The sequence below is a fragment of the Neurospora hispaniola genome (assembly GCF_033458365.1).
Source record: "Neurospora hispaniola strain FGSC 10403 chromosome Unknown B0T23scaffold_9, whole genome shotgun sequence".
Lineage (NCBI taxonomy): Eukaryota > Fungi > Ascomycota > Sordariomycetes > Sordariales > Sordariaceae > Neurospora > Neurospora hispaniola.
Genome location: NW_026944414.1, coordinates 203052 through 223175, shown reverse-complemented (window position 1 = coordinate 223175; position 20124 = coordinate 203052). Strand labels below are relative to the sequence as shown.

At 53.9% G+C, this 20124-nt stretch overlaps 7 protein-coding genes across 7 annotated transcripts; 3 read left to right on the top strand and 4 right to left on the bottom strand.

Moving 5' to 3' along the window:
• Positions 1–61: 61 nt before the first annotated feature.
• B0T23DRAFT_407897 (NADH-ubiquinone oxidoreductase 21 kDa subunit, mitochondrial) lies at positions 62–980 on the bottom strand (the record flags this gene model as incomplete). Its single annotated transcript, XM_062839241.1, has 3 exons — positions 62–368; positions 443–550; positions 739–980. The coding sequence occupies 3 exons, from the start codon at positions 978–980 to the stop codon at positions 62–64; spliced, it is 657 nt and encodes a 218-aa protein (XP_062688570.1).
• Positions 981–1487: 507 nt separating this feature from the next.
• On the top strand, positions 1488–2452 carry B0T23DRAFT_432397 (mitochondrial F1-F0 ATP synthase subunit F of fungi-domain-containing protein; the record flags this gene model as incomplete). Its single annotated transcript, XM_062840378.1, has 5 exons — positions 1488–1534; positions 1817–1970; positions 2006–2210; positions 2287–2352; positions 2427–2452. 5 exons carry the CDS (start codon positions 1488–1490, stop codon positions 2450–2452), a joined length of 498 nt encoding a protein of 165 aa, XP_062688569.1.
• A 2042-nt stretch (positions 2453–4494) lies between these two features.
• Positions 4495–8402, top strand: B0T23DRAFT_325498 (uncharacterized protein; the record flags this gene model as incomplete). The annotated part of the gene is made up of 3 exons (XM_062835515.1): positions 4495–4560; positions 4644–5121; positions 5179–8402. 3 exons carry the CDS (start codon positions 4495–4497, stop codon positions 8400–8402), a joined length of 3768 nt encoding a protein of 1255 aa, XP_062688568.1.
• Positions 8403–9641: 1239 nt separating this feature from the next.
• On the bottom strand, positions 9642–12349 carry B0T23DRAFT_415543 (pyridoxal phosphate-dependent transferase). Its single transcript, XM_062839595.1, has 2 exons — positions 11400–12349; positions 9642–11089 (listed from the first exon to the last, which is right to left on the bottom strand). The coding sequence occupies exons 1-2, from the start codon at positions 12003–12005 to the stop codon at positions 10001–10003; spliced, it is 1695 nt and encodes a 564-aa protein (XP_062688567.1). The 5' UTR covers positions 12006–12349; the 3' UTR covers positions 9642–10000.
• A 584-nt stretch (positions 12350–12933) lies between these two features.
• Positions 12934–14857, bottom strand: B0T23DRAFT_238845 (histone acetyltransferase esa-1). Its single transcript, XM_062834006.1, has 2 exons — positions 14609–14857; positions 12934–14545 (listed from the first exon to the last, which is right to left on the bottom strand). Exons 1-2 carry the CDS (start codon positions 14686–14688, stop codon positions 13105–13107), a joined length of 1521 nt encoding a protein of 506 aa, XP_062688566.1. The 5' UTR covers positions 14689–14857; the 3' UTR covers positions 12934–13104.
• A 221-nt stretch (positions 14858–15078) lies between these two features.
• On the top strand, positions 15079–16718 carry B0T23DRAFT_388878 (ribonuclease H-like domain-containing protein). Its single transcript, XM_062837778.1, has 2 exons — positions 15079–16634; positions 16695–16718. The coding sequence occupies exon 1, from the start codon at positions 15313–15315 to the stop codon at positions 16543–16545; it is 1233 nt and encodes a 410-aa protein (XP_062688565.1). The 5' UTR covers positions 15079–15312; the 3' UTR covers positions 16546–16634; positions 16695–16718.
• Positions 16719–16941: 223 nt separating this feature from the next.
• B0T23DRAFT_407892 (cyclopropane-fatty-acyl-phospholipid synthase) lies at positions 16942–18549 on the bottom strand (the record flags this gene model as incomplete). Its single annotated transcript, XM_062839240.1, has 3 exons — positions 16942–17052; positions 17104–17359; positions 17459–18549. The coding sequence occupies 3 exons, from the start codon at positions 18547–18549 to the stop codon at positions 16942–16944; spliced, it is 1458 nt and encodes a 485-aa protein (XP_062688564.1).
• Positions 18550–20124: the final 1575 nt, after the last annotated feature.

The following is a 20124-nucleotide window of genomic DNA, read 5'->3' as shown; positions in this document are numbered from 1 at the left end:
CTCAACATTCCCCTCCCTTTCCGTAGAACACCAGCCAACCCTTCCTCCGCCAGGACACATCTCACTTGGTCCTGACAATCTTCAACTTCTTGGGGCTATACAAAAAGTTGTTGGCGTACGCCTTGGGCGTAAAGTGGCGCTGGTTCGGCTCCTGCACAAAGTACTCGTACCCTTGCTTCTCGGCAAACTGGATGGCCTCCTCCTTGGTGCGGAAGGTCAGGTGCGTGCCCTGCACAAAGTCGCCCGACGATTGCCAGCCCATCAGCTCGTTTTCCCAGCGGTGGCCCTTTTCGAGCACGTCCCAGTCCATGCGCCAGAGGACGCGGCTGTTGGAGGATTGGGTGGCGGGTTTGGAGGGGAGGAAGATGCTGGTGCTTGGTTAGCCTGTGTTATATGTACGGAAGGAGAACTGTGGTTAAGGGGGAGTGGAAAGATGGCATACCGAACAGTGCGGGCTTGCAATTCCATGGGAGCGCCCGAGACGACGGCGGCTGGGAGGATGCCTTCCTCGGAACCATTCTGGATGTGTTTGGGGACTGGGGTCCAGGTGCTGCATTTCAAGCCATATTGTCAGCTTATGGACCCAAAGCTACAGTATGGTTTCGTCTGAAGAATATGCAGCCATGGTGGTGGGTTGGTCCTCCATTTTCGGTCTTGCATTGTGTGCTTGTTTGATAAAAGATATATGGTGGAGTATTTGGTGTCATTCATTATGGTGAAGACCGGGGCAGCGCATACGAAGTGGCTTTGTCAATGGGAACATTGTAATCGGGCGAGTTCCGCTTGGGCGTGGCCAGAGGCGAGTCCTCCTTTGCAAGCTTCTCGGGTACGCGGGCGGACTCGACAGAGGGCACGCGGGCGGGTTCGGCAGAGTCGCTGAGTGCTCGACGCTGAGCAGCACCCATGACAGAAGGCATCACGGCATTCGAAGTGCGCAACATGCGCGCCGCCGAGGCGGTGGTGATTCGTAGCGCAGACATATCGTGGGATTTATCAATTATACCGAGCGTCGGTATCGATGGAGTCGGAAGAGGAGTACACGGTGGATTCGGGGAGGGAGCTTGTCGTCCAATTCCCACCGCGAAAAGAGGAGCCGCAATTGACGGACGATATCCCAGTCAAGCAACCGAGAGGTAGGTAGGTAGGGAAGTCGGGGAGACCTAAGCACTGACCACCTTGGCTTTACTGCTGTTGCTGTGTCGTCGCGGGTTGACGCTGGAGTCTCAGAAGTCGAAGCTGTCCGTCAATGCCAAGCCCAACCCCCACCATCTCCCCTCCAATTGGCTAGCCGGAAACAACCGCGCATTTCCCAGACAGTGCCAGTGGCAGACGCTGAGGGCCCGTGCACGCACCCAGCAGAGACGGCAGCCCGGTTCAAGTTCGCCAAAAGAGAAGGTCCTTGCGTTTTAACAGCTCAAATCCGTGACAACATCGCCAAACCCGGAACAACACCTGTGCAAGTGCTGAACCACCCCCCGACCGCCAAAATGAGCTTCGTCACCCGCCGTGCGCTCTCTACCCTTATCCCCCCAAGGTGAGTTGTGTTGTATGTAGGAGCTGGGTGAAAAGTGGTGAGGTTGGTTGCTGACAGAAGCTGTGTGTGTGTGCTAGGTCGCCTCTCCCAAGGTACGTTCGATTTTGATGAACCTGCGATTCCGACGAGACAAGAGACGATAGACGAGATGGATTGGGCAGCGCCGAATGCGACAACTGCTGCGATGGGCAGTGATGGGGGAGAGAGAAAGAGCAAGGAAGATTGGGAAATCCGGCAATGGACGAGACATGATGGGGAAGTGCGACAACAATGCGGACACAGCCAAAATCCCGTCTCGGATCATACGGACACGACAACAACGAAATGGAGAGGACTAGAATCAAAGCAACACGAGCAGGAAGACCGGATCGACAGCAAGGGAGGGAATGTGAAGGAGCAGGATGATGCGATTGGCGGCGATTTACAGAACGAGGAGGTCCAGTGGCTAACTCGACAACCCCCCAAATCCAGGCCATTGGCGCTGCCCCCGATGCTGTCGTCATGAAGCGCGTCGTCTCGTTCTACGAGAAGCTTCCCCGCGGCCCCGCTCCCGAGATCAAGCCCCAGGGCTTCTGGGGCAAGTACCAGGCCAAGCACTTTGGCAAGAACCCTTCGGCTAAGCGTACGTCTACCACCATCTACATGCTGTCCCGGTCCGAGAAAAAGCCTGGCAAAGGTCCCAAAGGAGGAAGGGGACGGGTCAGGAAGGAAGAGAGAAAGAGAGTGGGAAAGATGCTGACAGAGGAAAACAGCCATCGTTCACGCCATTGTCGGTCTTCTGATCGTCGGTTATGCTCAGAACTACTACTTCCACCTCCGTAAGTTCAACATTGCCCTCTGTGAAGATGGTTCAGAAGAGAAAAGGGGACAGATGCTGACATGTGACAAAAAGGCCACCACAAGAACCACGCTCACTAAGCGGGCGGAACACTGTTCATGAGATATCCCTTTTCCCTACTTGGCGATGAACAATCAAAGAAATCAGCCGTGTACATAAGTGCTATCTAATAGATGGAATGCCGTGGTTCCCAAGGTTCCTCCCGACGGCGGGTGATGATTTAACGTGGTACCAAATGTGGCTTAATGTGAAACGAATTATATTCAGCGGTGTGGGGTTGAATTCACCAACGTCAGTTGAATCCACCAACGTGAAGACATGAGGAGATGGAAGTATGGGGAGTCAGCCGGAAAATCATCCACGTGGAAGCTGGCGCCGGCTTGAATTAATCAGACCAAGACAGCATCCTAGATCATGCCATGGCATTTCCAGATGAAAGATAGCCGGGGAGTCTGCGAAGTCCTGAGTTTGTCAGTCTCGGTCCAGTAGTTTATAACTGAACAAGCTCGAGGAGCAAAGACTGGATTCAACAATTATCATGAGCCATGTAGATTGACTCCACCGCACCGACATGGCAATGGCAACCTGATATCTCACGGATATGTCATGCTCACGAGCTTTGCATGACGCATGGACGTTACTTGTAGTCGAGGGGTGTGGCTGTTGTTGATGTGAAGAGAACCCCTGATTTCTTGCTTTGTAGCCTTGCCATTTGATAATGTCCGTGCCGTGTTGTGGTCCTCAGTCTGGAGAAAGCGGGAGGTCCAAGCTCCCTTTTGGTGCGGGTCGCTGGGGGGGGGGGGTGGTGGCCGGCCGGGTCTGCGCTAGGCCGGAAACAAAAAGGAAGCATGGGTGCCACCTGAACAACAGGCAGTGAGTTCCCCGTCTCTGCAGTGATCTTTCGACGGCACCTCACACCCACTCGACTTTCCACTGTGACAGACAACCGCAGTCCACCCCTCGTTCGTCCAGTCACTCACTGGCTTTGTGAACTGAACCCAAGCAAACGGCGAGACTGTGAAGAATCAATCTCCTCCCAAGTCCAAGGTGAGTAAGTAGTTTTCTCTCTTTTGTTTGTTTGTTTGTTTGACGAAGTAGAGTCAGAGACACTTCATCTCAACAGTTGCTTGTTTCATTCTCGTTAGAGCCACGGCAGTCAGTGCTGTTTGGTCGAGTCCCCTGCCACATGGAGGAGAAAAAAAAAAAAAAAAAAAAAAAAAAAAAAAGAGGACGACTCAGCAGGAGGAGGGGACCTGAGACCCGACTGCTGATGATCGCTGCCTCGCTGCCGGCTACCTACCCACCGGGCAGTATGTAGTCCCTCTGCTGAGTCGTCTCAGCCCAGTGACCTACCCAGTGGCCCAGTGACGGCGACCAGACAGAGTGCGTGGTCAGCCAGTGGGTGTGATCCACTTCCATTTTCCATCTTGCTGCACCTCCATCGCCTTCACTGGAGTAAAAGTCCCCCCCCCCACGGCATCCCGTTACTCCTCCCTACCGAAACTCTACCTACCTCTACCTACCTCACCCTCAACGTCTCCGTTGGCGTTTCCTTCCTCACCTCCTTACCTACCTACATTTTCCCTTTCCTTGCCTCTCCAACGACACGCCAAACAACGTCGACCTCAGAGGCTCAACATTACATTGTACAGTAGTACCAAGTCTAGAGACTCGACACTCAGCTGCCTGCTTTCATTCAGTTCTGTCCCCAAAGCGACATCAAGGAGGGGTACGTACCTACACCTGCCTACAACTTGCTGGCCCCTTCTTGCACTTCACCTCACCTTAACCTCGCCTGCCTGTTCTCTCCCTCCGTCCTTCGCTTCCCCCCGCACCCTTCTTTCACCTCCGTCTCAGCTCTGTCTGGTCAGGCCTCTTGTTGCGCAAAAAGTCGCATCGCATATTCGGCGCGCGCTCTTTTGTCCCACGGCAACATCCAGTACATATTCAGCAGCAATACTGACGGAATCTTCACCCCAAACAGTCTACCACCGACTTACCCCACACGACAAACGACGTCTTTCTTTAATCTCGAGATACCCCGGCGCATTACGCGAGCCCTTGCGATTCCAGTCCTCCCCCCTCGTCGTACCGACTATTACCCGAAATCTCACAGCGTATGATGGCCGCTGAGGTAGCAAAGGACCGATCTGATGATGCAACACACGTAACTTCCGAGGCCGAGCCTGTGAGTACCTTGGCCCAACGCGCTCCGAAGCCCCGCCTCTCAACAACTGCTTCACTTCACTGACCCGCTCACCCTCTCACCAGACGATCAAGATCGATGCTCCGGACGCGCAGAATGCTCCACTCGACCAGTCGCAACTAACAGGCGAAAGTGCCACCCCTGCTGCTACGGAAGAGATCGAGAATAAGCACATCTCCGACATCGCGAATGAAGTGGTAACCTCGGCCGAAGTCAGTGTTAGCGGAGGATCCGACACTGAAGCCACCAAGAGCAAGGACGACAAGCCCCGCAGTTCGTCGACCGTTAAGAAGCCCATTGCCTTCAAGGCCATCAATGTCAACCAAAAATTTCTCACCACAAAGGCCACTACGCCGGCCGCCCCGGCCAAAGTCGCCGAGAAGCCTGCGGCGACAACGACCCTCAGCTCTACACCTGGAAGTCTGACACCGCGGCCCAGGCTCATTGCGAAGACGGGAAGCGGGTCGGTCAAATCGGCCACCGGTGCTAATGGCAAAACGGGTAGTGCGCCAGATCCAAATGCCGTGTGGAACAAGAACAGACGTGAGCATATATCCATGCCAGACGAAACGGACTTGTGGATGGCTAACTAGCAGGCAGCTGTCCCACCTCCCGAGCCGAAAAAGTATACCGACGAGGAGCTAAAGAAATATGGAATTCACATGGCGAGCCGTCTCCAACCCGAAGACACCAAGGGTCAGGCGAATTGGGCCGACATTGACGACGACGACGAAGATTGGGCACCGGAAACGATCACATGGAAGGATGGCACTAAGATTGCTATCCCACATACCGAAGAGCAACCCCCGGCACCCCCCACGCCAGCGCCGGAACCGGAACCCGTTCCAAAACCTGTCGAAGCCATCAAGGAAAGTGTGGCTGCGGAGAAACCGAAATCACCTGCCCCAGGCCACGCGTCTATCATTAAGCCTGGAGTTCTAGGGTCTGGAAAGGGTCTTATTCTCAAGGGTGCCCCCGAAAAGCCTACCCTCGTCGCAAAGCCTCCGCCCCCGCCAGCGCCCGTCAAGTCACCCTGGGCACCGATACCAAAGGTGGAGAAAGTTTCTCCCATGGTCGTTGAACCGCCGCCGCCGAATCACCATGCACCGAGGTATCCCCCGAGAGATGGGCCGGCTCAATATGCTGGTTTTCCTCCTGCGGGGCCGAAGGAAATCGCCGCGGATGATTTCAGCAGAGGACCGTGGAGAGACGGGCCAGGTGGTGGTGGAAACAGAGAGCTATATAATTCACATTCCGGACGCTACGAACCCGTTCAGGACCGCCGTGGATCAATACGCCCAGAGCCGCAGTACGGCAGACAGCCTTCTGTCTTGCAACGCCCTGCCCACAACGATCACCACGGCCCGGCCGAACCCTCTGCCGCTTTCCAAACACATAGGACTAGCGACCAACATGTGCCCTACGGCCGTAGGCGCGGCTCGTCCAACGTTAGTGGCGTTAGCAGCGGCTTCTTGAACCGTGCCAAGGGCTTTGAGCAGCCATTGCAACCCCCCGAAATTCTCAACGCCAGGCGCGAATCCATGACGGCCGGTAGTGACGGCCCTGGGTCACCGAGGAACTTCTCGCCTTCTGGCATGCAGCACGGGCCTCGTCACCCTCACCCTCACCCTCACCCTCACCCTCACCCTCCCCTTCACCCGCACCACCAGGGCTGGCCTCCGCGGGTTTCCCCAGCCGTGAGTCACGCAGTACCGGCACCACATCATCACGGTCCCGATATGGTTGGGGTGCCCCCAGTTGGCCCGCCGCCGCCTGTCCAGGAACAAGTGCCGTTGATTACGGATCAAGAGATTGAGCTGCAGAAGAGGTTGATGCGTGAGAAGGTAGAGGCTGCTCGGAAACGGCGCATGGAAGAAGAAGAGCGCGAAAAGGCAGCTCGCGAGGAGCGTATCCGGCTCAAGTTGCAGGCGCTGGGTCCTGCCCCCGAATCCAACAGTGCCAAGAAGGCTGCAGCGAAGGAGCAACCTGCTTCTACAACGGAAGGTGCCGCCCAGACAGGCGCGGCGACTGACGAACAAAAGGCTGTCGAGAAGACCGAGGTGAAAACCCCGCCTACCACTCAACCTGAAAAAGCTGAACAGCCACCAAACGGTGTGCCTCTACAAATCCTACCGGACTCTGAGCCCCTCGAAAGCCGCCAGCCTCTTTGGTCTAGCAACAGTGCTAAGCAACAACAAGGGCGGTACACAGCTACTACTTGGGGTTCGCAGACATCAACCAAGAACGTCTGGGGTCCTCCTACCAACAACCGCACTCTAGGAAACGGCACCTTCAACCCCGACCTAGGCACATCACCTCCTCCGGTTTCGAACAAGCCCGGACCCGGCCCAATTGCACCTCCCAGCCGGAACACCACCACCATGGCCACCAAGACCAATCTGTTCCCTGACGGTGCTCCCGCTCGGCTGCCACCCATTGCCCCTCCTAATCACTCCAACGCACCCAGCGGCACTTTGTCTACAGGCGAACGACAGGCCAAGGCGAATCAATGGGTCAGTGCTGCGCGTCTCAATGACGAGGCCTTCGAGAACATGCTCAAGGACAGATTTGCTGAGCAGGACCGTCGCCGGGCTGAAAAGGGGCTCACGGCTGAAGACATCCAGCCTGTGGTCAAGGATGTCTGGCGTCCCACCAAGCTTGACGAGAACGGCATGAGGATCGAGGCTGGTCCCCGACAAACCGTCCGGGTTGGCAAGGAGAACCCGTGGGCTGCCTCTCAGCCTTCTCAGCAGACACAACCCCCGGCCGCGAATACATCTATGCTCGGTAATGCCGGCGCAGCACCACGGACCTCATCTAGGTTCTTCCCTAGTCGCCAGCAGACCATCGCTGCTGCGGAATACCAACGCCCTCATTCCCCTTCGCCTCCTCCCCCCGATACGGAGACGACGGGTCATCCGGCATTCGACGGCGATGTCAAGCACCCCCACGTCTGCATTCCTACGCCCAGGCCCCAAGTTCGCCTACCACCCCCCTCTCAGGCGAGAGAGGAACCAAAGGTACAACATCCAGAGGCTCCCAAGCCGCCAGGTCCGTCCTTCTCGTGGGCTAACACGGTTGCGTACAAGGGCGAGGAGCGTTCACCAGCACCCAACCCGGGTAGTCCCTGGCAAGCTCGGATCGACAATCTGCTCGGAGCTCGTAAGCCTTCTCAAACACAGCAGAAGCCAGCTGCGGGAGTGGACTCGACGAGCCGCGCTGCCTATGAGCACCCAGAGACGTCTGTTACGGTGTCGCTTACCGCCGCTATGATCGCCGAAGCATCTCCTACAACGAAGGACATGGATGAGGACTGCTTTGAGGAGCAGGAGATGGGTTCCTTACCTACTGTCCGGATTCCTACTGAGCTTCCGGAGATGGCCTGGTCGCCTACATCCGCACCGCCACCCAAGCCTCTCCATCGGAAGTTCTTCCCCCTGACGACCAGCGCCGAGCCAATCCGCATCGACACCAGCTCGAACGGAATTGGCAGCGTCATTCGCATTGCATTCCCCGGGACTGACCGGCACCCGCCCTTCGTCACCGCGGTGACTATTCCTTTCAGCAGGACTCGCAGCAACCCTCGTCGTGGCGGCGGTACATCCCGCGGCGGTCGCCATCCCGCGGCACCTCACAATCAGCGCGGCATGCCTGGAGGTCGTGGCAGTAGTAGAGACGCTTCTTCACCCAATGACCAAGGACTCACCGGCCCTCCTACCGGACCTAACGGGTCGCACCAGCAGAGTAGGGGCCGAGGTGGTGGCTACAGGGGTAGGGATAGTGCCTGGTCGAGGAGTGCACCAACCGCTATTCAGACTTCCTAGAACGGGGTCCGGTTGCTTATAAGGCAGAAATCGCGAGAGCCAACAGTCGATTCCTGGGTTGAGGATCATGAGGTCAGCTCGGATACCTGTCTGAAGGAGAAGAAACCTTCGGCGGATAACATCCGGAAACTGGCGAGGCAGTTGTCTGTTTCTCTGGCTTGTCCGGGCGGCAAGAAACCGAAGGCCAACAAAGTGAGAACGGTTACGTTGTAAGCACATATTTTATTTCGGTCTGGAAGTTGGTCGGCATGGTATGTACCCAACTGTTCTTGACTTGCGCTCAAGATCGGTTACAGATCGAATTTTTTGTTATGGAATCAGCCAAAGCATGTGAGGAGCCAAAGTTCTACGAGGAAGTAGTCAACATGGGAGTTACAAACAAAGCGGAGGAGGAGAAGCAAGCACGGCTTGAACGCAGGTGGAACAAGCTACAATAGCTAAACAGGGTGACAGTAACACGGAGACACATAAGGAGAAGGGAGGCTCAGTATCTAGGCTTCACTGCAGTCAGCGAACGGGCTTCAAAAAGCGGCTTCCACCACTTCACTCCCTACCAAGCATAAGGGAGAGCGGCAAGAAGCGCAAAGGGTTAATACGATCACACGATGCGAATGGAACGACAAAAAATGTCACAATTCACGCAGGACTTTTTGTTTGTTTTGTGAACGAACTGAGATGGGGAAAGACAAATCTTTGATCTTTCATCTTTTTGTCGTGTATTGATGGGGGATTGCCCAAATCCACATGGAAGCTAGCTTAGTGCATGCATGTACACTATGCAAATTCGCGTGTGCGAACAAGTAAAAAGAAAGCAAACAATGAGATATATCTTGGTCCATTCTTGATGGCCGTTGAACGTATCGTAGATGTTGTGGGGGGGCAAGGGGTTTTTATCGGAGAAAAGGTTGATGTTGCTTTTGATGCTTGCCTGCTGACGAAGTGTGTAGAACACAAGAAAGATGATGCGGGGACTACCGGTTGCTCTCATGGTTGTTGCTTTCACTTTTTGTTTCCGCCTTTGCTAGGCTGAAGAAAAAGTGTTCTTGTTTCATGTACAACTACCTGGGCGTTAGACTGGTAGTGTCACGAACAATTTCTGCATCTGTAAAAGGATAAATTCGTTTCCGTTCAGGCATTCAAAGCAACAAAAAAAAGAAATATGGCTAGTTAATGGACTGACAAACTATGTAATCTACTCCTTCAATCACCGGTGAGTTTATTCAAGATTGACCAAAATTTGTTCCATATTGCATTAGATCTTGATCAAAGGTTGGCCAATTCCATCTACTTTACTGCTATAAATCTGTCTGTACCGGAGGATGCATCACTCTGTTATGTGATCTGGGCGAATGACCCAGTGCGCGTTGAAGTATGAGATCGGGGTACCAATCCAGACTAGGTTGTAGTCTATGTACACGGCAGTATCATGAACTGCCACAATTAAGTTGACTTGGCATTCGAATCGCCCTTCCGAGGTAAACGACCACGGCATGGACGATACCTGCACCAGAACACGCATGTGTAACACATTCAAGTACTCATTGACTTTCCCAAATCAACGCTATCCAAACCAACCCAACAAACCATCAATCCCTCACTTAAACGCCTTCAACCCCTCCCCCCCCGGCCTTCTTTACCTTCCCCCCCTCCTTCGCTGCCTCCTCCATCGTCCTCCTCAACACCCTCCCCAGCCTCTGCACCCCCTCCACCAAATCCTCCTCCTCCTCCCAACTAAAACACACCCTCAAATGTCTCGGGAACCTAATCCCCCCTTTCTCTTCCTTCGCTACATGTACTCCCTCCCCACTCACCTCCGCATTCTCCCCCGGACTAACCACCAGTCGTTCCTCTTCCAGCGCCCGCTCCGCCACTTCCTTCGCCGTGAACCCCATCTCCTCCGGCAACTCCAACCACAAAAAGTACCCGCCAAACAACCCCTCCCTGTTTTTTTCCTTCTCGGCACCAGTCCTATTATCCTCAATCACTCTCACCCCCAACGGCCCCACCAATTCGCGCTTGATTGCTTCCATCATCAATGCATGTCGCTTCTGAAGTCCGGGGCGGACTACCTCGCTTAAGTGCTTATCTAACGCGCCAGACTGGATAAGTTGGTGAATGAGCGCCGCGCAGAACTGAGACGGGGCGCCGCCTGAGCGGGTGCTTCCCGTCTGGGAGAGCCCGTGAGCAAAGGCGGGCGTGGAGTGCGTCCAGCCTGTGCGGAGGCCGGGCGATAGAAGCTTGGAGAAGGAGCCGTTGGAGACGGCGTGGCCGAAGTGGAGGGAGGAGATTGTGCGGGTGGGGAAGAGGGGTTGCATTTCTTGGTCTCCGTCTCCGTCTCCGTTGGGGATACTGGAAGGAGGAGAGGGGGCAGAGCGGGTGTAGTGTGCGGAGAGAGAGAGGTCGTGGAGGGAGGGGCCGAGGGAGATGTCAATGTCGGAGAGGCGGGGGAGGGGGGTGGGTAAGGAGAGGTTTTTGGATGAGGAGGGAGAGAAAGAGGGGAGGACGGGCCATTGGAGAAAGTCGTAGACGTCGTCGGAGATGATGAGGGCGTCGTATTTGCGGGCCAGTTGGACGAGAGCGTGGCGGCGGGCGAGAGAGGTGGTGATGCCCGAGGGGTTGGCGGAGGTGGCGACAAGGTAGATGATGTGTTTGTAGCATTTGCGGTCGGGACCGGGGGTTTTGTAGACCTGGGGTTGTTAGTCGTGATTTCGAATGGGGTAAATGAAAGGTGGTGATGAGGGGAGGTGGGAGTGGGAGTGGAAATGGAAGTAAGAGTGAGAGTGAGGTGAGGAGCAAGGCAGGACAGTAAAGTAAAAGCAAGAAATCCGAGAAGAGGGTTTCTATCCCCTTTCTCGATTTCCTTCCCGCACCTCCTCCATATCCTCCCTCCTTACAACTCGTCCACTCTCACTTCCATCCATTCCCTTCCCTTCTTCCTCCCAACATCACCTCTTTCCTCCCATTCCCCAAAACAACACGAGAGGACACAAAACTCACCGGCTTCCCAGGCCACTCCTTCCCCCCTCCCATCTCCACCTCCAAAATCCCCCTCTCCAGCTCCTCCAAATCCACCCCTTCTTCATCCTCCCTCACCCCCTTCAACTTGCCATTCCCCACCGCAAACCCGGCATCCTCAAATATCGGCACCGCCAAAAAATAGCACGGACTAACCGCCCACACAGCCCTCGTATACGCCGGATCCGTAAACCCCTGCAGAATATTCGCCAAGTTCTGGCTCGCCCCGCCCGTGATACAAATTTGCTCTGCCGTTGTCAGAGTAGGAAACCCATGGGACGGATAAGTCTCGTGGGCGGTATAGTTTTGGGTCAGCCAGGCTGCTAGGGAGTGTCGGAGGGGAAGATAGCCTGGGTCGGCGCCGTATTGGAGGGCGGGGACGTTAAAAGAAAATTTGGATGAGGGTTCGTCTGGGGGAGGAGAGGTGAGGAGGAGGTTGGTGGCGGAGAGAAGGTGGGAGGGGGGAAGGAGGTAGGGGGAGGGCCAGCCGCGGAGGAGGTTGATTTGTTTCTTCATGTTTTCGCCAGGTTGGGAGAGAGGGGTTGGGACGTCGGGGTCGGAGAGGGCGGGGGGTGTTGAGGTGGACATGTTGGCGGTGGTTGTTGTTGATGATGATGTGTTGATGTTAACTTGGAGTGATGAAGACGTTGGAAATGTTGAGTTGTTGGTGAGATGAGTGGAATCTGGGTAAGGTTGGTGTTGGTTTTGGGACCATAGCTTTGCTATCAATATGGCGGGTGATTTTTACATGCCGTGGTGAAACCATTTAGTTTACATCAGCCCAACCCATTTGTCCGTCGTGATCGCCGTCGTGAGTGATGTCGTATTGCGGGGAATCTAGGTTGCGGGGCCGGCCGGCCGGAGGTGTGGGGCTGGACGGGGCTGAGGTGACGTCTGGAGGTCTCACTACCGAACACGGCCCGGGAGATCTCCGACGACTAGCCGGTATAACCATTCACAAGCTTCAGTTGGCGAAAGCGGTCTGTAAGATCGGGGAATACACCCACGTTTGATGACGCCTAAAGCAGCCATGCTCTGAATAGTAAAGTCGGGGAGCTTGAGCTAAACTTTGATCATGATTTTGACTATATCAAACAGGCTTTTTCGCTGATCACGAGTAGGGATTATGACTAGCCTCTACTTCGCTATTCTGGTAATTATATTCCTCATCACTTGTGAAGAAATGACAAACTATTCTGGTGCTTTTGGCCGTAATAGTGATACATATGGTGTACCTTTTTACCCCTCCTGTAAGCCATTTTCCCCAAGTACCGTCCAAAACAAAAACCAACGCCATATCATACTAACCAACCCGCTTGCTACCCATGCAATCTTGTTCTCATGACTATTGCAACGAGAATAACACAGACGTCCAAGCAGAAACTCTCGCTCTCCAGATATAAAACGATATACCAAGACGACACACCACACGTAGTCATGACCCAATAAATTAACGAAACCATAGTAAAAATCCAACAAAGTCAAGTGCACTTTGCTACCATTTTAATGCTCCCTGTGTTTCCATACACTACTGCAGGATTTCCAATATCTAGTCGATCCAGATATTGATCTTCTTTGGTTGGCGCAATGCTGATAGTTTCGTATTTTTATTGGGTCATGAATCTGTGTGGTGGTGTCACGAGTGTGTCGTCTTGGTGTATCATTAATATTTGGGAGGCGAGCGCAACTACCACCCCCACGTCCGATTGAGCGCCGTGAAGACCGGCGGCTTCCACTGGATCCTCTCGGGATCAATCAACCTCTTTTGCTTCGCCTTGCTCTTCTCCCTCTGCTTGATCAGCTTCTCCGGCACCACAATCTTGTGCTCGCCCTTGTGGTACACCTGCATCTTGAGCGCCTGCAACGTATGCTCCACGTCCTGCGTCGTCATGGCCAGGGCAACAGCAATGTTCTCAATCGTGCAAGCTTCCTTTCGCTCGTTGTACCCGAGCAGGATGTCGATAATGTTCTCGGACCAGTACTGTCTATATGACAGCAGACCCAGATCGGACAGGGGCTTCTCGGGCGAGCCGAGCTTGCCTTCGATTTTGGACAGTTCGTACGAGAACTGGATGAGCAGGCGACCGTATCCCTTGCGTTGGTACTGCGGGAGGGTCAAGATACAGGCGACGTTGTACCCGTCTGTAGACTCTTTCTCTTTGGAGAAGTACCCGATGATATGGCACCCCCGGTCGTCGCGGGTGGTCATGACGTAGAACAAGAACGGGTCGACGTCGTAGTAAAGGGTTTTGTGGTCGAGAAACATCTTGGACAGCAAGCAGAGGTTGCGACACCAGGTGCGCTGACGTCGTCCGTCGATCTCGAAGAAGGAGACGTAGTCGTCCCGATAGATTTCGTTTCCGGGCGGGTGGTGTAAAGTGCACTTTTGTCGGTGACGCACAAAGGATTTCAACTCGCCGTAGTACGAAAGACAGAACTCGCAGATGTAGATGCAGTCTTCTTGGTCAAAGATCTGCGGGTAGGGGGAGAAGTACCACGGGAAGAGGACGTAGCGGCCGAATTCCACCTTGGAGATGTTTCGAATGCGCGAGATTTCCGTGGGGTTCTGGGTCATGGAGCCAGATGTTCGCAGCTTCTCAATCTCTTGTTCCCTGGAAAAAGACGGTTGGCGTTGTTTCTTAGCGGCTGGTATTTCGTCCTCATCCATATCGATCTCGTCGGCCTTCCTCTTGACTCCCTTGTCCCCACCAACCTCCAAACTGGCGTTGACGTCGGTTCCATCTTCCGTCTTCCCCCGTTGCCTGTTATTCTTCCCTGGCTGGCTATCGACAAACTCGGTCCATGGGTGTGGTGTCTGCCCGTCCGATGCGACTGACTGCTCCCTCTTGCTGGCCTTCTTCTGGTTGTTCTTCTTGGACGGCTGTTTCTTGGATACTGTCGAGTTGTTCTTCTTGGTCTTGGCGTCCTTCTGCTTGTCCTTGTCCGGGTTGGGCCACTCGACGTCCTGCTCAAAATCGATTCTGGCGGCCGGCACCCATTCGTCGAGACGCTTGTTGAAGTTGTCAAAGTTGCAGTAGAATTGCCGGCCGGATTTGGTGTCTTTGATACTGAGGATTTCTGCTCGTCGTAGTTGGCCTTCTTTCATTACCATGGCGATACATCCCATTCTGTTTGGGGGTGTTAGTAGTTGGTTTCCTCTCGGCGATGGGGGACGGGAAACCTTGACATACTTGATGGTGTCGGGCGTCGCCTTACCCTTCTGTCGCTTCTCGTCGGAGCCGACAGTGGCATCGCCACCTGGGGGACTCATATTGGCGGCGCTGTTTGGTCCAATTGTATAAGGTTCGGTCGATAAACTGCGATGGTTTGCGACAAGAACTGATTGTTGTGGACAGTGAGCGATTGAATGCGATCAACTTAACGGGCGACGCGCAAATGTCGGTCTTGACGTGTTTTGTAGTGTTCAGCGACTCTTTCAGTGGACGCTTCCCGAACATTTTGGAGGGGTCCTTCAGTGGCGAGCCCACGTGTTTGGGCCGTCATTTCAGCGGGGATGCGATGGGACACAGCGGCAGATCCCTGCATGGCTTGTCTACCCTGTCAATCGCCCAGGAACCGATTTCCCCAGTTGAATTTTCTAAAAGAACACCAAGTGGGGCCCATGTTCAACATCCACTTTCACGTTCATACAAAAAGTTATCACAGCCTGGAAATCTTCCGCTTATCTCAACCCTTTGTTTACTTTCACTCACTCAAAAAAGGGTATCAGCACCAATTGGACTTCACATAACCTCGGCCACCAACCCTCAATCGGACATACCACAAGTGACCTCTCATCGACAGTGACACCCTCACTTGTCTGTCTTCACTCAAAACTTCATCATCACCACCCCCACCAAAACCACCAAGGCAGGAGACCCTCCTGTCACCAACCATGGCCCCGGAACTCTCCTCCAACTGGAAGAAGTTGCAAGAAAAGCTCAAAGCCCCTCAACCAAAGAAATCAGCGCCCATCAGCCAAGAAGCCGCCTTCAAGCAAGCCATTTCCAAAAAGTCCATCTCTTCCGAGACCCTCAAGCGCAAGGCCGAGGAGAGCCAAGAACAACAGATTTCCAACCCTTCCAAGAAGCCAAAAAGACAAAAGTCCCAAACCCAGTCTCAACCCAGCCAGAAACCAACAGAAGAAAAAATGGGCGGCAACGTCCAATCCAAGCCCACCACCTCCTCCTCTCCAAACAGCACCCTCCCCTCCCTCCACCTCTGGGCCGACGAACAAGGCATCTCCTCTGAATCCCTCGCCGAAGCATACAACCTTGGTCTCCGCAGCACCTCCTCTTCATCTTCACACATCCCTCTCCTCTCCACCCTCCCCCCCGCCATCCCCAACGCAGGCCTCACTCTCCCCGGCCAATCTTCTTCTTCTTCTTCTTCTTCTTCCACCTCTTCCACCCCAAGCAACAAAAATGGCCTCCCCTTACCAACCGACCTTCCCTCATCCCTCACCCTCTCCAACGGTCTCACACTCGACACCTCCACCACCACCGACCTCGCTCTAATCCTGCAAGCAACCAAATCCAACACGCTCGGCAAATACCTCTCCATCGACTGCGAAATGGTCGGCACCGGTCCTTCCGGCGTCACCAGTGTCCTAGCGCGATGCTCCATCGTCGACTTCCACGGGCACCAAATTTACGACTCGTACGTTCGCCCCACTGCTTTCGTAACCGACTGGCGCACGCACGTATCAGGCATTTCCAAGCGCCACATGGCGTCCGCTAGGTCGTTTGAGTCCGTACAAGCGACTGTGGCTGCCCTTTTGAAAGGTCGGATATTGGTGGGTCATGATGTCAAGCATGATTTGGAGGTGTTGGGGTTTGAGCATCCGCATCGGGATATTAGGGATACGGCCAAGTACACTGGCTTTCGTAAGTACGGACATGGGCCGAAGCCAAGTTTGCGGGTGTTGGCCAAGGAGGTGTTGGGCATCGAGATTCATCAGGGACAGCATAGTAGTGTGGAGGATGCGAGGGTGGCCATGTTGTTGTTTAGAAAGGAGAAGCATGGCTTTGATATGGAGAATAGTAATCGGTATGAGGAGGGGCAGGCCAAGAAAGGAGGTAATGGTGGTGGTGGTGGTGGAGGAAAGAAGAAGAAGGGCAAGAAGTGAAGAGATGCAAGGAGGGAGGAGTCTATTAGGTCTAAGGTGCCTATCCGCCTTTACCTGGATATCATGTTTGCATCCCCAGATTCTCTTGTGTAGGTATACCCATTCCTGCTTTCTTCAGCTCTTCTCATCAGCAACTGATCAAACAGCAGAAAGCAAAATCTATCTTGTCCTTGACATCGATCGTCGTTTTCTTGCTTCGCATACAATCCGAGTGAAACTAGCAAACGGACGCCTAAAACTCACAAGATGCCATGCCGCGGTCTATATGTTGCTGCCCGAAACCATCTCTAACGATCACCAACACCCGCCCTTTCCTTACTGGTCATGATTACCACAATGCTTTGCTGTACACGAAAATGGAGGCAAAATCATCAGCACTGCGATCCTCAGTAACGATCACAACGGAATACCCTCCATCAGCTCAAGCGCACCCTCCCTGCCAACTGTGATAATCACGTCTCCTAACGTCTTGGTCAGGAAACCGGCCTCACTATACGAAAAGTAGTACTGGGCCATGTGTCAGCTTCGTCAACTCCAATCACCGGAAGAATAACTCACCTCCCACTTCCGCTTGAACACTTCAACGTCCGTCTTCGTCATGCCAGGATGATCCTCCATCAAAGCAGGCGCGATCCGGCTGTCGAACTTGTCCATAAAGGCCTCCCTCCACAGCCTCAGCGCCTTGACATAATGTGGGCCGATGTTCTTGATCTTTTCGACAATGAGCGTTCCGTTGGACTCGGCCGTGATGTGGTTGATCAACTGCGTGACCGATGGGAGGTATCCTCCAGGGAATATGTAGTGGTTAATGAAGCTACAGCCGTTAGCTGATGAGACACCCCACAAGGGACCGACGACTCACTCTTCACGCTTCGAATAGCCTTTATGTCGTCCCTCCGGCATGGTGATGCACTGGAACACGGCAATCCCTCCGTCTTTCTTCAGCAGCTTGTCAACGCGCGAGAAAAACGTGGCTAGAAACTTTTCGCCCACGGCCTCGATCATTTCGCAAGATATGATTTTGTCGTAGGGGACCTCCGGGTCAGGCAGCATTCGGTAGTCCAACAGATGCACTGCAATCTTGTCCGAAAACCCCGCTGCCCAGATCCTCCTCTCAGCGAAGGTCTTTTGCTCCTGTGACAGGGTTATAGTCGTGACGCGGCAGCCTGTCTGGCGCACGGCTTCAATAGCCATGGTGCCCCAGCCGGTTCCAAATTCCAGGACATGGTCGGTTCGCTTGATTTTGGCTGCTTCAATGAAATAGTTGATCTTCCTCATCTGAGCACTTTCCAGACTCTCCTCCTGTTTGGTGCGACTGTTGATCGTGTGGTTCCAGATGGGACACGAATACATCATATCTGGCGACAGAAAAGCAGCAAACATGGCGTTGCTGACGTCGTAATGCCTGACGATGTTCAGACGAGCATTGTCCATGGTATTTGCCAGGCGAGCGAGACCGGCGATGTGGGAAAATAACCCAGAGAACAAAGTCGTGCCGTTGTTCAGCTGTTCACGGTTCAAGATGAATAATTGGAAGAAGGACGTCAGATCATCACACTCGAACTCGCCGAGCATGTACGACTCTGCAAAACCCATGTCGGTGAACAGAAGTAGTCGCAACCAGAACGCGTCGTTCTTCACAACCAGCTCCGCACCAGGAAGATCGGTGGCCTTGCGCTCGTCCTCAGATTCGGAAGGGCGGCGGAGGCAGAGGACGAGGTTGCCGAGCTCGTCAGGCCCAGTGCCGAATGATTCGCCGTGCACAAAAACCTCGTCGGACACTTGGTCAACGAGAAGAAAGGTGCCAACTTTGAGGGAAGCGAACGTGGTTTGGGCCATGTCTTTGGCGAACTGGACGGCGGGACCCCATGTCAAGCTACCTAGCTTGTAGCGCAGGTGCGCAGTGCCCAGGTAGATGATCTCCGTGAGACCTTCGTGAATGTTGGCAAGATGTTGTAGAGGGTGTATCTCTCTGGACTCCAGGGCTCTTGCGAAGTGATCCATGAGACTTTCTGCTTTTTCGTGATTTGGTTGAGGATAGATGCGCTTGTGGACTGCCTCAGGTTGGTTCCACTCGTACCTGGAAGAGGGCCGGTGGTCGTTAGTGCAAGTAGGGGGGAGAGAAAGTTGATGAGAAGTGCCTCCTCTTCGGGATCCTGTTCCTGAGAAGCTATGAGATTGGGAGTTGGCAGAATTTGTATCGAGGAGGAAGCGTTGGGAGCTGATCTGAGTCACCAGAAAAGGTTGGAGTCTGGGCTGGAGTGAAGGCTGCAAGACCAAGTGAATAGTAGATGCGCTATTGTGCCTGACGCGCGAACTTGCGCAGGTATTGATCAGAAAAGGGGGCTTTCAGGTTTGCAAGAGTTGGGACGAAAGAGTGTCAGGTCCAATTGGCAGGTCAACAATGGAGCGCAGCCAACGGCAATAGGAGAATTTGAGTCGGCCCGGAAGGATGAGGCCGAAGACGAGAATCACGAGTATAGGAGCATGAACAAGGCTATCACGGCCGATGCTATAGGATGGGAAATGGTCAAGTGAAGTGTTGAAAAGTGCTGAGATATCCAACTATTTGTAGCGCCGTCCGGCAGAGATGTGAATCGGCAATCTTTTGCCCCTCGAGAGTCTCCAATTGGCGGTGAGGACTCCAACCAAGGTCCAGACTTGAAAAATCTTTCTTGTGCGAATACGGAAGGCACTTTTAAAAACGGGAGACCGCGTCACTTCCACTTTGGTCGCTACAGGTGCGATTGCGGCAAGCCTTTCATAGCCGAAGGACTGATGAGCAACTTGAAACCGCAAGAGCGACCTCTCTCAGGTGCGGCAGGTACCTGACGATACTTATCAATCACTCGAAACCCCAAAGACATTGGATCACGGGAACCTCCGTGGTAGATATTCTCTGTATGCTGATGCCCCTGGAACTGAATGGATCAGACAGGAAAGATCGTAGGGCATACTGGTCCTTGTGAGATTTGCAAGACCTCAGCTGTACTGATTACGCCGCTCGCTGACCTTGTACGGACAATACCGGGCAAGCCAGGCTCTTACTTGAGTCCTCACCATACCTTCCACAATGTGTGTTGGGGCTTCCTTCCTCGACCTTTTGAGAGTGTCATGTGTGTCGAAGCGCGGTCCGCCAAGATTCGATGATCAGACTTGCCTGGCGAACCCGGATCAGACACTCCGAGTCTGTTAACCATCGAGTCGTCCTTTCCAAACTGCTCAATCCATCAGCAGGAACTGGAAGTACTGAAGTCAAAGGAAATGTCGTGCTTGCCATTTGGCGAGGAAATCAAAATCACTGCAGCCACTCGACTGCACCTCATCAACCCGAGTCTCCAGCCAAAGGCTATATAACCCCCCTCTCCCCTCTCACTTTTCCTCTCCTCTTTTTTCCCTTTTCTCCCCACGCCGACTTAGAGAGGCTGACTGCGCGGGAGCTCAAGATCCCTGCGTAGTATGGCGGCGGCAGCTCAATGAACAGTGCACTGCATATGCGAGAGTTGTCTGCTGTCATGTATCTCTGCTTCGGAGGGGATCCGGCCATAATTTTTGGCTACTCAAATTGAGCCCAAGTCA

What these genes read in the sequence shown, in the direction of transcription:
- B0T23DRAFT_415543 (XM_062839595.1), bottom strand. Translation starts at nt 12,005, where the DNA reads ATGTCCACCTCAACACCCCCCGCCCTCTCCGACCCCGACGTCCCAACC. An exon ending in AGGAGTGGCCTGGGAAGCCG is followed by an intron (nt 11,090 to 11,399) that starts GTGAGTTTTGTG and finishes TAACAACCCCAG; the next exon opens with GTCTACAAAACCCCCGGTCC.
- B0T23DRAFT_238845 (XM_062834006.1), bottom strand. Translation starts at nt 14,688, where the DNA reads ATGAGTCCCCCAGGTGGCGATGCCACTGTCGGCTCCGACGAGAAGCGA. An exon ending in GCGACGCCCGACACCATCAA is followed by an intron (nt 14,546 to 14,608) that starts GTATGTCAAGGT and finishes ACCCCCAAACAG; the next exon opens with AATGGGATGTATCGCCATGG.
- B0T23DRAFT_388878 (XM_062837778.1), top strand. Translation starts at nt 15,313, where the DNA reads ATGGCCCCGGAACTCTCCTCCAACTGGAAGAAGTTGCAAGAAAAGCTC.